At 40.5% G+C, this 16,959-nt stretch overlaps 1 protein-coding gene across 6 annotated transcripts in view; it reads right to left on the bottom strand.

Moving 5' to 3' along the window:
• LRP2 (LDL receptor related protein 2) overlaps positions 1-16,959 on the bottom strand; it is a 302,615-nt gene that overhangs the window by 16,239 nt on the left and 269,417 nt on the right. For all 6 annotated transcript variants that reach the window (XM_051849416.2, XM_051849415.2, XM_051849414.2 and 3 more), the window contains 7 exons: positions 14,698-14,829; positions 13,602-13,733; positions 11,781-11,924; positions 7,396-7,561; positions 5,248-5,376; positions 2,109-2,329; positions 337-513 (listed from right to left, as the gene is read on the bottom strand). In XM_051849416.2, the coding sequence (XP_051705376.2) occupies positions 337-513; positions 2,109-2,329; positions 5,248-5,376; positions 7,396-7,561; positions 11,781-11,924; positions 13,602-13,733; positions 14,698-14,829 (1,101 nt within the window). The remainder of the gene's footprint in view (positions 1-336; positions 514-2,108; positions 2,330-5,247; positions 5,377-7,395; positions 7,562-11,780; positions 11,925-13,601; positions 13,734-14,697; positions 14,830-16,959) is intronic.

Genomic DNA, 16,959 nt, shown 5'->3' with positions numbered 1-16,959 from the left:
CATGAAACCATTCTGTGACCTGTTAACTCAGCACTTGGCAGGGGCACGTTGCCTGCTGGACTCTGTGGCTCAGAAATGTATTTCCTCAACTTCAGACAACAATGAGGCAGGAAATGCTTTTGCTTTTCATCTGCTGATGGCTTGTATAATGTCATTCAACCTCCAATTTTATCTTTCTTTGGTCAAAATTGTTAAACCACACACACACACACACCCCTTTTATGCACTAAGAAATTAGCCTATTATAATGCCACTTTCCAACAATATAGCCATTATTTTGAAGTAAGCTTTCCAGATAATCAGAAACATCTTACCCCAAAGTTGGTGACTACCTACCTGACTTGTTATATCTGAGTTGATGAAATATTCTAATTTGAGTAAGCCAGGGGTTCACGACCAGCATTTTCTCTTTCTCTCCTTGCCCAAATTTATCTTGTTTCCACACTTCTCCCTTCTCCTTAGATACCCAGTATAATTGGTCTTCAAAGATATCCAGACTATAAGGTTTCATTGCTGCTTACACAAAGGAGAAAAACAAAACAAGGTTATTGAAAAGAAAATACCCCTCCCTACTTCCATGTCCGGTGTTATTCTGCTTGAATTAATCTCTAATACAAGGCCTGAAAACTCCAGCAAAACTTGGTAAGACTTTCCTTTCTGATCACAAAACGTGTACTGCAATGGGACATGGTGATAACAGAAACTAAACTAGGTTAGCACATGCTGTCCAACACCAATCGTAGGGCACTAGGTCACTGTCAAGCTGATGATTGTATTTCATTTTTGGAGAGTAATTTGCCAGAGATTTTATTTTTCTTTTGAACATAAAATACCACTAATCAGATAGGAAAGATGTGACGTGTGCTAGATCATTGCAGTTCTGCAGAACCTAGATAAGAAAGCAAAAGGCCCCTCTCCTTCTAGATGCTTCCAGTTGTCCATAATCAGCAAGTTGACACACTGAAAATGAACGTGTCTACAAGTGGTTAGACATGGATTAATGCCACCTCTAACAGAGCAACTTAACATGAAAATCTGTTATTTCATTATTTTTCAGTATTTCTTAGTATTAATAGCTGAGAAGCATTTTTTTAATTATTTTTTATTTTTTTTATTTAGTAAATATAAATTTCCAAAGTACAGTTTATGTATTACAATGGCTCTTCCCCCCCATAACTTCCCTCCCACTCACACCCCTCCCATCTCCCGCTCCCTCTCCCATTCCATTCACATCAAGATTCATTTTCCATTATCTTTATATACAGAAGATCGATTTAGTATATATTAAGTAAAGATTTCATCAGTTTGCATCCACACAGAAATACAAAGTGTAAAAATACTGTTTCAGTACTAGTTATAGCATTACTTCACATTGGACAACACATTAAGGACAGATCCCACATGAGAAGTAAGTACACAGTGACTCCTGTTGTTGACTTAACAATTTGACACTCTTGTTTATGGCGTCAGTAATCTCCCTAGGCTCTAGTCATGAGTTGTCAAGGCTATGGAAGCCTTTTGGGTTCACGAGAAGCATTTTTAAAAATTATGTAAAAGGGACTAAAAAGGCTTGAATTATTGCTAATGGATTAATTTGCATTTAATTCAGCATCTGAGAGTTGGGGTGGATACAGGTATCTAAAAAACTATGGGGGCCAGCACTGGCAGAGCAGGTAAGGCCACCACCTACAACACCAGCATCCCATATGGGTGCTAATTCAAGTCCCAGTTGCTCCACTTACAATCCACTTCCCTGCTCATGGCTTGGGAAAAGCAGTGGAAGATGGCCCTAGCATTTCAGCCCCTGCCACCCATGTGGGAGACCTGGAGGAGAGTCTTGACTCCTGGCTTTGGCCTGACTCAGTCCTGGCTATTGTGGCCATATGAGGAGTGAACCAGCAGATGGAAGATCTCTGTTCTCCCTCCTCCTCTCTCTGCAACTAACTCTGACTTTCAAATACAAATCTTAAAACAAAAACAAAAACAAAAACAAAAAAAACTATGTAAGCCATGTCCTAAGATCAGGGTTCCTCTTGAAAAAATGGACAAAGAAACTACAAATATGTTAATTAATTACATAATACATTAAATTCTAATTCAATCCTTACCTCCATGTGTAATGATTCTCCTGTCAGTCCCATCATATTTCATGGTTTCAATAATGTCCTCCTTCAAGTCACTCCAGTAGATCTGGTCATTGTTCAAATAATCAATTGAAAGGCCAGTCGGCCACCCAAGGTCCTCAGAAACCAAGACGTTGCGATGCTCCCCATTCATCCAGGCAGACTCAATTTTAGGCTCTTTCCCCCAGTCAGTCCAATACATGAGCCTGCAACAGAAGGTTTCTTCATTGAAACAACTCTTCTAAGAGAGCTTCCCAGCTATGGTGGAGCATGGGGTGTTACCAACAGTGTCATCTGTTTGCCCAAGACCTGGCTGCTAAGTGGCATTGACTTTACATGAGCATGTGTGGCCTGGCATTCCTAAAGGCTACCCTTCCTTAATAAAAATTGGCCAGCCAAACATGGGCCCTCTGTGGTCTAACAGCCATGGCTTTGCATTCACCAGCCTAAACAATCATCAGGGGATCAACCCTACAATTCTACTGAGGAATGTGTGGATTTTAGACAAACTTGGGCTTTGGAAACAACATGGCCAGAGTCCTTTCTCTTTTTAATACGGTGTTGGTCTGAAGTCTGTCACAAAGTCTCAACAACTGGCAAATATCACTTCATTTTGTTTTCATTAAAAAAAAGTAGACATGTGAAAGAAGGCAGCACAAAGGCCCACATACTGTATGACTCCACTGGTAGGAAATGTATAGAGTAGGAAAATCTATAGAGACAGAACCTAAATTACTGGTTACTTAGGATTGGAGAAGGGGAACGATCAGGACCAGGGGTTGCTGGGTAAGGGGTTAGGGTCTCTCTTAAATTGACTATGGTGGTGTTTACACACCTCTGTGAATATATTAAAAGCCACTGACTGTACATTGTAAGTGAGTAAATTATATGACATGAACTGTACTTTTAAAAGGGAATAAATATCAAGAAAAAGGTCCACAGAAAGATCTTTTCCATCATGACTTTGTTTGTATTATTTACTGAGCTTAAGAACAGACTCTCACTCCTGTCGCTGTCTGTGTGCAGAACACCCTTCCAGCTCCTACAATGGCCCCACTTCCCCAGGAAGCAGCCCCTTATCACCCTCAGTCACACTGATACTTTACCACCTGTTGCATTACTTAATGGATCCCAAGTTTCCAAGTTCAGTGCAAATGGTACTTCCTACATACACCAGGGTACTTCAGAAATATCATGCCAAAGTGTAAATAAAGATTATTTTGCTGCAAACATTTTTGAATTCCATGCTTAGTTTTTTTTTTTCATAATACACATTTCCCAAGAACTTTGTGAAGCCCTCTTGAAGCATCCCAGAATCCCTGAAAGCAGCAGAACCATCACAGGGTTTCTGTGTGACAAGTTTCCTCTCCTGCCTTCTATTATAGTCAACAATTGCTGAATAAGAGGACGTGATATTATTTTATCCAGGTATGTAAATAGGAGTTGGAAAGTTATAATTACTTTATAGGCCTTTTGTATGATATAAATGAGTTTATATACATAGAACTTTAACATAATGACAGGCATACAATAAGAATGTAATAAATGCTGGCTCTTTTTATGGTTTTCTTGGTATTATTATTAGTCAGTACCTTCATCAACCTATCCACTCAGAGGCAAATCATATACCACATATACCTATAAGAAGGTTTCCCATATCACAGATGCTTTATAAGAACTGTGTGGATTGCTAGACTCTCAAATGAGGAGGTTGTAAGAGGGCAAGCCTTAAAGCTCTTGGCAATTAAATCCTTCTCTTTCTCCTTTCCTACTTCCCTTCCCTGTCAGGACTGCACTGATCCATTCCAGTGAGAAAAAATTACAAAGAATAAAATGAGGACCTTACAAAAAAACAGGGGAGGGATAACAGAATGTGAGCAAAATATCAAGACAGGTCTACAAATTAATTATAGCAGAAGTTAAACAGCACACAGGAACCAGTCATAGCATTCCTGCCCTAGTGTACACAGCATCTCTGCTTCTAAGATTTTATTTAGGTAAGACATAAGAAGCTACGGCTGATGTTGAGGGCAAGACCACATTATAGATTAATCTTACTAGGCAAGCATTTTTCAAATTCATACAGAGTTTCTGAGGGCATGAGTTAACATATGAAATATAATAGGCTCAAAGTAATAATAGCTTATAGTATTCCACATATAAATACTGGCATTATCTACTGAGGCCAGACTGCTTTTGCCCAAATATAGGAAGTATTTGGGACTACTCAAAAATAAAAATTAAAAGTGTCACTATTCTGAAGCTGAACTGAATGTGTAAACCTCAATTTTATTATCCAACTAAACATCTTGAAATGCAGAGAAAAATGACAAAACTGGTTTTCAGACTGAGGTGATGGAATATTTCTACAAATGAATAATGAGGTATTTATGCATGCTATTTTTATATATGTATATTTTGGCTATAAATATTTATTTTTTCCTATGAAATATGACCCAATCTCTTGTTGAATTTCAATGAATCAGTTACATTAAAACATGCTGATGAAAGGAAAAACAATTCTTCACTGAAAAAAAAAAAAAGCAGTTAAATCCACAAGGGGGCTGGCGCTGTGACACAGTAGGTTAATTCTCCACCTGCAGTGCTGGCATCACTTATGGGCACCGGTCCAAGTCCCGGCTGCTCCACTTCCAATCCAGCTCTCTGCTTTGGCTTAGGAAAGCAGTGTACAATGGCCCAAATGCTTGTGCCCCTGAAACCACGTGGGAGATCTGGAAAAAGCTCCTGTCTCCTGGCTTCGGATTGGCTCAGCTCTGGCCATTGCAGCCATTTGGGGAATAAACCAGCAGATGGAAGACCTTTCTTTCTGTTTGTAAATCTACCTCTCAAATAAATAAATAAAATCTTAAAAAAAAAGACACAAGGAACTTTAAAGTTCACAGCTCTAATTTGAAAAGGAATTCATTCAGCCAGAAAGATAAGATCTTGAAGAATATCCCCACCAGAAATTATTGATCCTAACTCTTCACACACTCATGGTGCCAGCCCAGAAATTCAAAGGACAATTTCAATACAATTAGGAAAGAAAATCATTAGAGATGTGTGATGTTATGAAAATCTGGTAGAAAAATCTAGAATATTAAAGGCTCCTACAAATACTTACCCTAGTTTTGGATTCACAACAATTGCTGCTGGCTGATCCAGCTGGGTGGTAATCAGCCACTTCCGGTACCTTCCATCAAGTCTAGCCACCTCAATTCGTTGATTTATGGCATCTGACCAGTAAATATGCCTGAATTCAGAGAGACAAAGTTAAACAATGACAAAGTCTACACTGGCCATTTCTAGAGAAAAGGCTGGGACAGACAGCTACTCTGATATCCCAAACGAGAGCACGGTGTCCTTCTCTCAGGAATACCCTAAATTATCCCGGCTGCTCCTCTTCCAATCTAGCTCTCTGCTATGGCCTGGGAAAGCAGCAGAAGATGGCCCTGCACCTGTATGGGAGATCCCAGAGAAGCTCCAGGCTTCTGGCTTTGGATTGACGCAGCTTCAGCCATTGTGGCCATTTAGGGAATGACCAGTGGATGGAAGAGCTCTCTCTGTCTCTCTGTCTCTGTAACTGTAACTTTCAAGTAAATAAATAAATCTTTTAAAAATAAATAAATTCTGACTGCCCATGAGTCTATTTCCTCCTAAGCAAAGAGCCCCCAATGGAATCAACCGGAATCTGGCATCTGCGCCAAACATGAGCAGAAACAGCCCTTCTAAATAGTCAGCAAAGCCATCCTGCTCTTATTTCCAGTTCCAAGGCTGCAGGTCTCAGTCTCTTACAAGCAGAAAGAGCTCCATCTGTTTCGTAATCCTCTCATTCATTAAGGTTGAGAAAGAGGCAAAACTTCAAACAAGAAGACACATCTGCCACTGCTGGATTGGTTTTCAGAAGAACATATTAACATGCAGTTTCAAGTCCTGACTCCCTTAACAGCTCTCTGAGATCCAGTTTCCTAACAGAAAATACTGAAATGAGTCTCCTGTAAGCCTTGAAGGTACAGTGGGGACCCAATTAACTTTTTTGGAGAAGTGTCAGTCTTTCAGGAACACCAGACAAGTTTAAAAGGTAAAAATGAGTTTACAATACAAATGAATTCTCCATCCTCCCAGAGACCAGGGAGCCCCTGAGCCTACCATTTTGAACTTTTTCCCATTATTAGTTCATTTTCAAGAATATGGGGGATTCCATATATGCTTGAACTCTTTTGCAAGTAAACATTTTCCAAGCACAATCACTCCAATGCAAGCCTCCTTCAAGAAGGAGCCTTGGCTGGTGCCGCGGCTCAATACGCTAATCCTCCGCCTGTGGCGGTGGCACACCGGGTTCTAGTCCCAGTCGGGGCACCGGATTCTGTCCCGGTTGCCCCTCTTCCAGGCCAGCTCTCTGCTGTGGCCCGGGAGTGCAGGGGAGGATGGCCCAAGTGCCTGGGCCCTGGACCCGCATAGGAAACCAGGAAAAGCACCTGGCTCCTGGCTTCGGATCAGTGCGGTGCAGCGGCCATTGGAGGTGAACCAACGGCAAAGGAAGACCTTTCTCTCTCTCTCTCTCTCACTGTCCACTCTGCCTAAAAAAAAAAAAAAAAAAAAAAAAAAAAAAAAAAAAAAAAAAAACACACACACACACAAAAACACCAAAGAAGGAGTTCAGTAATTTCCACATATCATCGTGCATCTCAGTCTATCTCCTGAAGATTCTACTGAAGTTTCTTATTTAGGGGTCATCAAAATGAGGGGTTCTGGTTCCTGGGGTACTAGAGAGTCTGAAAGAACAGAGAAAAGCCAACGTTTCTATTAACTTAAACCCAAAGATTACAGGAAAGTCAAGTTTCCAATCTGTGCCAACAGATATTCTGCTAAACACACAGATGTAGATTGTTCCTCCCCAAAATAATTACCATAGAGAAAACTTTCATCTCAATTCCTTCATTGGGATAATTGTGAGGCTGTTCCATTTTTTCACAAAATGAACAGTGCTGCCATAATGAATTTTAATTTTGGAATCCAGACCTCTGCTAGTCAGAATACCCTCCTAGATGTAACACAGAATCTTGACGTGGGTACTTTCCCAAACCTTTTCAAGACATACCTGGAATGTTTATGTGACACAATACTGTAAGCAGAGGTGGTTGCCAGAGCTAGAGCAAACCCAGATATTGTCATATCTGGGTCCAGTTACCTCATGGGCCATGGTGAGCAGTAGAGAGCTATAGCCAGGAAAGTAGAAAAGGCCGGAGTGGGGAATGTGTGACAACTTTACCTTCCAACCCAGTCAACTGCTAATCCATCTGGCTGCATTACATATTTCAGGCCCAAGTCATCTTCATGCATGAGATTATTGCTGCCAGATTCAAAGTTGGGGATGTAGGCACGTTTGATAGCACCAAATTCAGAGCCCTGTGCCAGCACAGTATAATACACAACACCTACAGAGGAAGACACACAGGTCAGTTTCACAGCGAGAATATCAAGTAAGGGAGGATCTGGGGTCTAATCAGTTGAATTACTGTTCACTTACTGATATCTCTACCTCATTGTTTTTATAGTATTAATTCCTCAATTAGATTAATACTACCAAACCTCAAAGTCTATCATACTTGAGCTATCAGCTACAAGTTGCATCAATTGTTAATTCGTTGATATTTCCTTAGTCATTTCAATTTGAGGACAATTCATTAAAATAGTTTTCTGCCAAGAGCCTATTTACTGTTATCAGGATCAAGTTCTAAATTATAGAACAGAGATATAAATAAAATAGGGCAGATGGTGGAGAATTTGAAATCATCCTATCAGTGGCCATGTAGCTAAGAAGTCCTATTTTATATACAGACTAAAGCATCGTGAAGAGCAGACATTTTAGGAAGACTGTGACTTTGAAATATATACTAGGAACCTTCTGCTCTCCTAGATACACACAATTCTTGAAAATCTTACTGTATTGTATGAATAAGTATGAAAATACAGCAATAATAAATCTTACATTGGTATGGTCATTGACAGAACACAAAACATGCATTATCTCATTCGATCTCCAAAACAACGCTCAGAGGAAGTAGGTGGAACAAGATTACTATTCACTGACCAATAAAAAAATTGAGAACTGGAGGTGTTGCAATTGTTCAAGCCATAAAGTTAGTAGACAAGGGAGCCATGTACCAGGTATTTCAAAAAGTTCATGGACAATGGAATTTTGGTACAAAAAAAATAGAAATCTATCAGTGACAACTAACTGAGCACCAAAAAGGAAACCTGTTAAAGTGAAATGAACATTATGAGAAACGGTGACTTGAACAGCCCTCACCCTGACTGTTGATGAGCAGCTTAATATGTTATTCCTCTTAGTATTTTTTTGTTTGTTCTACTTAATACTTTTGGTTGAATACTGTAATCAATACACAATTCTTCTTAAGCGCTGAAACTTAACTGAAAAGTGATCGCTGTTAAATATAAGAGTGGGAATAAGAGAGGGAAGAGATGTGCAATTCGGGACATGCTCAAGCTGACTTACCTCAAACGGTAGAGTTAGAAACATACCAGGGGATTCGAATTCAATCCCATCAAGGTGGCATGTACCAATGCCATCTCACTAGTCCCAGTGATCAATTTCTGTTCACAATTGATCGTAATGATAGGACTAAGAACCAAAGGGATCACATAAACAAGAATAGTGTCTGCAAATACTAGCTGATAGAATCAAAAAGGGAGAGAATGATCCAACATGAGAAGTGAGATACACAGCAGACCCATAGAATGGCAGATGTCCTAAACAGCACTCTGGCCTCAGAATCAGCCCTTAAGGCATGCGGATCCGGCTGAAAAGACCATGAGACTATTTCGGGCATGGAAAGCCAAGACACTCTGGGGGAAAAAATAAAACCTAAATGAAAGATCTCCACGAGTGAGATCCCAGTGGAAAGAATGGGTCATCAAAGAAGGAGGTACCTTTCTCTGAAGGGAGGAGAGAACTTCCACTTTGACCATGGCCTTGTCTAAATATGATCAGAGTCAGTGAACTCAGGGGGCTTCCATAGCCTTGGCAGCTCATGACAAGAGCCTAGGGTGATTACTGAGGCCATAAACAAGAGTGTCAATTTGTTAAGTCAACAACAGGAGTCACTGTGCACTTACTCCTCATGTAGGATCTCTGTCCTTAGTGTGCTGTACATGAGATTTAATGCTATAACTAGTACTCAAACAGTATTTTTCACTTTATGTTTCTGTGTGGGAGCAAACTGTTGAAATCTTTACTTAATGTATGCTAAACTGATCTTCTGTATATAAAGAGAAACGAAAATGAATCTTGATGTGAATGGAAGGGGAGAGGGAGTGGATAAGGGGAGGGTTGCGGGTTGGAGGGACGTTATGTGGGGGAAGCCATTGTAATCCATATTCTGTACTTTGGAAATTTATATTCATTAAATAAAAGTTAAAAAATAGAAATCTATGTAGTTTTTTCATAACATGTATTTTCCATGGCCCTTTTGAATACCCTTCATATGCACAGATCATTTTACCCCATTTCTATTTTCCATGAATTTTTTTTAAATACCTTGTATAAAAGACAAGTTTTCTAATTGCAACTATACAGAGTTATGAATGGTTCAATAACAGGCACTATTCACTTTTTTCTTCATTCAGCTAAACTTTTTAAAATTGTTTTATTGGGCTGGTGCCGCAGCTCACTAAGCTAATCCTCCACCTGTGGCACCGGCACCCCGGGTTCTAGTCTCGGTTGGGGGTGCTGGATTCTGTCCCGGTTGCTCCTCTTCCAGTCCAGCTCTCTGCTGTGGCCCGGGAAGGCACTGGAGGATGGCCCAAGTACTTGGGCCCTGTACCTGCATGGGAGACCAGGAGGAAGCACCTGGCTCCTGGCTTCAGATGGACACAGTGTGCCAGCTGCAGTGGCCATTTGCGGGGTGAACCAATGGAAAAGGAAGACCTTTCTCTCTGTCTCTCTCTCATTGTCTAACTCTGCCTGTCAAAAATTTTAAAAAAATTAAAAATTAAAAAAATTAAAAATTAAAATTGTTTTATTGAAAAGGGAGGGAGAGAGAGACACACACAGAAAGAGAGAGGGTGCTTCCATCTGATGGTTAACTCTCCAAATGCTCACAACAGCGGGGGCTGGGCCAGGATGAAGCCAGGACCCAGGAACTCAATGCAGACCTCCCACATGGATGCAGGGACACAACCACTTGAGTCATCACTGCTGTATCACAGGGCCTGCATTAGTAGGAAGTGGGAATCAGGAGCAGGGCTGGGCATTACACCCAGGCACTGTACTATGGACATGGCATCTTAACCACTAGGCCAACACCCCCCACCCCAATCAACTGAATTTCTTGAGCCTCAACCACTAAATTAGATGTTGACTCAGCTGCTAGGCATGCAGACATGAATTCGATTCGATCTCTTTCCAAAGAGCACATGGTTAGGGAGTAGGAAGAAAAATATGTGGTCTACTAGCTGTACATATGAATCAATTTAACATGCTTTATGAAAAGCATGTATAAAATGCTACAGACTCATGGTGAGAAATCATGGAACTGTCAAGAGGAATTATGAAAGATGTCACAGAGGAGGTGACATTTGAACTGAGCCTTTGAGGTCTGATTAGAAATCTTCCAAATAGGCCGGCGCCGCGGCTCACTAGGCTAATCCTCCGCCTAGCGGCGCCGGCACACCGGGTTCTAGTCCCGGTCGGGGCGCCGGATTCTGTCCCGGTTGCCCCTCTTCCAAGCCAGCCCTCTGCTGTGGCCAGGGAGTGCAGTGGAGGATGGCCCAGGTGCTTGGGCCCTGCACCCCATGGGAGACCAGGAAAAGCACCTGGCTCCTGGCTCCTGCCATCGGATCAGCGCGGTGCGCCGGCCGCAGCACGCCGGCCGCGGCGGCCATTGGAGGGTGAACCAACGGCAAAGGAAGACCTTTCTCTCTGTCTCTCTCTCTCACTGTCCACTCTGCCTGTCAAAAATAAAAAATAAAAATAAAAAAATAAAAAAAAAAAAAGAAATCTTCCAAATATACAATGGTACAATCTGTATGAGCAAAGACAGATAAGGGATGTGGGGGTAGCACTGTGGCATAGTGGGTAAAGCTGCAGCCTGCAGTGCCCGCATCCCATATGGGTGCCAGTTCGAGACCTGGCTGCTCCACTTCTGATTCAGCTCTCTGATATGTCCTAGGAAAGCAGTAGAAGATGGCCCAAGTCCTTGGGCCCCTGCACCTGCATGAGAGATTCGGAAGAAGCTCCTGTCTCCTGGCTTCTGATCAGCGCAGCTCCAGCCATTGCGGCCATCTGGGGAGTGAATCAGTGGATGAAAGACTTCTCTCTCTCTCTCTTTCTGCCTCTCCTTCTCTCTCTGTGTAACTCTGCCTTGCAGATAAATAAATAAATCTTTAAAATAGGGGATGTGAGGCAGGCCAGAAAGGATAACTCCGAGGTGGGACAAGGTTTGGAGAGAAGTCAGGAAACATTGGTTGGGACCCACGACCAGGGTTAGGCTTCAGGTACATGCTGGGTAGGAGAGCTTCCTCTTCCATTCATGCAACAAAATTAATTCATCACAAAATAAATCCTCCAACAGTCAATATCTTAAAATTCAAAGTCAGTTAATAACAGAGACAGATGCCAAAGTTTATACTCACTGAGGCCTATGCCCTCAGGGTCCCAATCATAGTCAACAGCTTGGATATGCTCTTCATCTTCAAGATAGTCTGAGAACTTCTCAGAGGAGAGATTGTATTTTCGAATTCGAACATTCTCAGGCAGTAGCAATAAAGGAGGGTTACCTGTAAACACATAAAGGGCTATGTTACCTGTTTGAATTCGACTTGAATTTTAAAACTATAAAGGAGGATATAAAGTACCTAGCAGGCCACTCCCCACCCCTTTTAAAAGACATGAACTTTGATAGGAATCTGACTCTGTTCATCAGTGAAGCTATCAAACTCGGCTGCAAAACCCATGACTGCGGGCAGTCTTGTCCCCATCTCGGGTGGAAAGTTGTCCTTTCTGCTAGGGATACTATCAGTTCTTTCTTCTCTGTCCTCAGTGGCAGTTTAGGACAAGGCCAGACTGAAGCTTTTATACCAAGTCCCCATTTTCACCGAGTTGTTTTGAATTTATTCACTGACATTAAAAATGACAAGACCGTAGACAATCAATCTCACAGGCGAAAAACAAGATTCACAACCTTACTAATAGTTCACCAGGAAGGTCCCACTCCTCCCTCCATACTCACAGATTTTTATGGTTCCTTCAGCAGGTAATCAGCTCCATGACTCAATTTAGCTTTTAGCTAATGAGAAAAATCCAGGTGTTCTTGATTTAAAAAAATTGTTTAACTAAAGGAACTATTTCAATGGCAACTCAACCCAAACGCATTGTGTAGAATTTTTAAAATGTAATTTACTTGTATAATGTCAACTGAATCCAATTTAAGTAAATTTTATATATTTCTTCTATCTTTATATTGTTTTATGTAAATATGCTATCTCAATAATCTCCTTAGTTAAAAGTTTTAAATGTGCTACTTAATTAGTAAATTGTCAAATGCCTTCATTCTCAATTTTTTTCACTGTCAAAAATGTTTGGAGACTGAAATATTTAAGTGAACCAGCTTAAGGCATGCTTTAAAAGCCTAATTCATATTAAGAAACTGAATAGTTATTTTGATCATTTTATCCTATATTCTTACCAAGTCCCTTAACCTGTAGTAAAAATTTCAAATTCAAAATAAAGACGTATACTTCTTAATTGGCAAATGCTGATTTAGACCAGACCTCTGAAATTGAGTATAATACCACCGACATATTACATTCTTTTTCTTGTGTCATTTCTGCCTAGTATTTATTACTACTTTTTATCAGGCATGTTTCTCAGACACTGGCATTAAGCTACAATGTGAAAATAATGATTGAAGTTATGAATGCACCAGACTCCTTCCTGTCTGTGATCAGCAGTCCATGAACAATAAAAAAGGGATATGTCAGCAGAGTGGCCTTGAATGTGACTTTTTTGTGTCTCATCTCGGATTACAAGGCCTCAAACCTTGATCTCTGTGGAGTGGGAGGTAGGGGCCTTGGCAATTTCCTTCTGTTGGTAACCAAACCCCAGACAAGTTGTGGCCGCGTTTGAATCTTCTGAAGGGTAGCATCTGGTCAACTTTTTGAAGTCCTTACAAGGTGGATAAGAGGCTAAATCCAGAATAACAAGTAACCCCTAGCTCTTCTTGCAATTCCTATGTATTTCCTGGGGGGTGCATGGTTATTGTTTTAAGCTGTGTTATTAAGGGTTACTGTTTTAAGGAAGGGAGAAGGAAACGAAACCAGACAGGCTTTGGAAGAGAAGTAGCTGGCAAGTTACAAATAAGACCCTAAGAGTCAACAGTTTATTTCCTGGTACATCATATTCATCACCACTTATTTCCCCAAAAGTCAACTGATCCGGACATGAACGCATCATACCATCAGCTGCACACCGTTCTCCATAGCGGAGACTCATGGACCTGAAGCCATCAGCGCAGAAACACTCGTAGCTCCCTTTGGTATTTTGGCAGTTCTGAGGACAGACTCCAAATTGCTCACATTCGTTGATGTCTGAGGGCAAAATAAAAACAAACATGCATACCTGCTCCCATTCATTCCTTAGAGACCTACTGCTGCTCTAGATCCATTGTCACAAGCAACGACCAACGAGAAAGGAAGCAATGCTAGCAACATTTAGGGAACACTAAGTTTCAGATGCTGTCTTGTATGCTCTTCAGGGTTGTTCCTCCTCTTTAAATTAAAACACACACACACACACACACACACATACACCACAATGAGGTATGGACTATTATTATTTAGGCCCAAAGTCCCAAAGTTAGTTAGCACTGGAGACAGGATTTAAACTGCAGGAGGAAGACTGTTCAATAGCAGAGGACATTCTCTATTTCAGGGGGCACCTGTCACTGCTGTCCCCTGGTATCAAGTCCCTTCCGCTAAAGAACTTCAGGAACAACAGCCACTGGTTTTTTGAGGTGAATCCTTAAGCCACAGTTTCCAAAAGATGTCTTATCATCATCTGAGTATGCCACATCATGAGGTAGAAGCGGTAGATTCAAACAATAAAAAGACACCTAAAATCATACTTATCCCTTCCCATCCTGACAAGCAACCTTCCAAGTCCAAACTTTTGAACACATTTATGTCTGGCATAAGTATATGTATGATGCACACATGCTGTTTGACTTAAGATAAATAAAGCAAACCTTTTGTTTATTAAATCTGATCTCACATTGATACAACAAGTAGCCATGATCACCAATGCACTCAAAACTCATATCAATTCCACAGATATAACTGAGCACACACTTGATGCTAAGCACTTTGCTAGGCACTAGTAAGACAGCATGCACACAGAGGGAAAAAGAAATTGGCATTCTTGAGCATTTTAATTACCTAGAACCATGAGTTTAGCCCCATTAAGTAAATTAAATAGTGGTTTAGTAAAGGGGAATGAATGGAGAACCTAAAAAGTATAATTTCATGATAAGAATTGGTGGAATATATACTCTACCTTGACAGGAGTTTCTGTCCAAAGTACCAGCTTTGTAGCCAGGTCTACAGGAGCAGATAAATCCTCCTCCACTTAATTCAGTACAGTTTTGTTCACATAGATTTTCAGCACATGTCCTATTTTTTCCTAGATCTGGAAAACAAAATCTCAGCATTAGAAATGAAAAGTGCAAACTAGATCAGCCCAGCTGAACAGTTGGTGGTGTATTGGAAGAAGCACCTACCCATAACCTACTACAGGATATCTTGAGCAGCCCTATCTTCATAACCTTTGAGAGGATAGGGAGGCATCAGGATTCTAACCTCTGCTAACGACCTGACAGCCATTTACACAAATGAATGTGAGGTTACATCTCTCAGGCGACTTGCCCTTTATATGCAGCCCTTCCAGTCTCCTCCTCAGAGAGCTATGAAGTCCATGACTCCACAACTACCACCACTTACTCCCAGGGTGAGCAGGTTTCTTAGATAGACAGATGATAGACGGACATGTAGAGAGATAGAAGTATAAATAAAAGACAGTGATGGGGTTACAACAAAATTATAAATAGGCAAAATTACAAAGTTATAAGACTAATTTGCCTAACATTTATTAATTGATTATATTTGTTGGCCAGGGTACAGCAAAATGCATAGTCATAACTCATGTAACTAACTACTACTATTAGAACCATAAGTTGGTATACATAGAAAGGAATTTTGTAATATGTATGCATATATTAGGGCTTTAAAAATATTCATACTCTTTTGGCCAGTTATTCTATGTTAATGGATTTTTCCCTCAGAAAGGAATAAAAAATATGCATATGATTTATGGTTAAGGAGCTTCAGGATTATGACATTTTTTATAGCAAGAAAAATTTGAAAACAACCTGAAAATATATTCAACAATAGGGAATAAATTATGTTATCTTATATTTTATCAAATCTAAGATACCACTGACAGATACTACTTGGTGTAACACTAAAATAGAAAACATTGAACTTCAGTATAACATCTCATTAATTGTAAGATGTATCTTGGTTTCAGAGATGCTAAAATGTGAAAATAAACATATCTTAGACAATGAGTTATGATTATCTACATGATGTATTGTTATACAATCATTAAAATTCATGGTTTCAAATAACAATTTGACCAGGAGATATCCATAAAAACATGGAGAAAAGATTGCAGAGCTTGATATTTACTATAGAATATTCCTTAAATTTGTTTAAATATTAAGAAAGAAAAGAACACCAAAACATTAAGATTAGTTCTCTCCTAGTGATGTGATTCAGATTATTTTTATTTTTGATTATTAATTATTTTCTAGATTGTTTTACTTTCATAGTAAAATTTAAAAAAAAAAAAACCCTACGAGTTTATTTTTAGAGGACCCGTACGGGACACCCTTGTAATCCCTGCTGTTTGGGGTACAGCCTGCTCCAGGGCAGGCTTTCAACAGCTCAGACTCCACCTTTACACTTTAATGCTCATCACGGCCCCAAGATCTTGTCTCTGCCAAGATCCACCCCAGCCATCTGGCTTTCATTCTTGTCATTCTTATCAGTTTGCTTCTTTCATCTTCAGTCTCCATCTACTCCTGAACCTAGATCTTACAGAGAAGCTGATGAAGATGAACATAAATAACGAGTGAGGGGAGTGTTTATCTCCATCAGGAATTCTCAGATGGAACATCTCTTGGTCACAAGCTTCTGAACGCATTAGCCAAACAAACTGTGGCACCTCCTGGTTCAATTCTTTTAAAGAAAGTAGATTTTTATCTCTCTGTCTTCTACAGTATGCAGTAAAGTGAATTTAACCATGTTTCAGGATCCCTTAAGGTACAATGACTACATCAGTAAAACACTTAGTATCAAAAAACAAAGGTAATCAAATAAAGCACAGTGACATTCAATGGCATGCTGCCGTTGGAGTATATACTTCAAAGCTGTACAAGAAAGTATTAAAATAAAAGATTTAGTCTGAGCTCTTCACAGTCACACATTGGTAAATAAGTATATTTAGATTTTCTGTTTCTTCTTGAACCAGTTTCAGTGTTTTGTGTTTAGGAATTTTTCTGGCCGGCACTGCGGCTCAATAGGCTAATCCTCCGCCTGCAGCATCGGCACCCTGGGTTCTAGTCCCAGTCGGGGCGCCAGATTCTGTCCCGGTTGCCCCTCTTCCAGGCCAGCTCTCTTCTGTGGCCAGGGAGTGCAGTGGAGGATGGCCCAAGTCCTTGGGCCCTGCACCCCATGGGAGACCAGGATAAGCACCTGG

Source organism: Oryctolagus cuniculus, chromosome 3 (genome assembly GCF_964237555.1).
Source record: "Oryctolagus cuniculus chromosome 3, mOryCun1.1, whole genome shotgun sequence".
NCBI lineage: Eukaryota > Metazoa > Chordata > Mammalia > Lagomorpha > Leporidae > Oryctolagus > Oryctolagus cuniculus.
The sequence above is the reverse complement of the archived record's forward strand: the minus strand, read 5'-3'. Positions and strand labels throughout refer to the sequence as shown.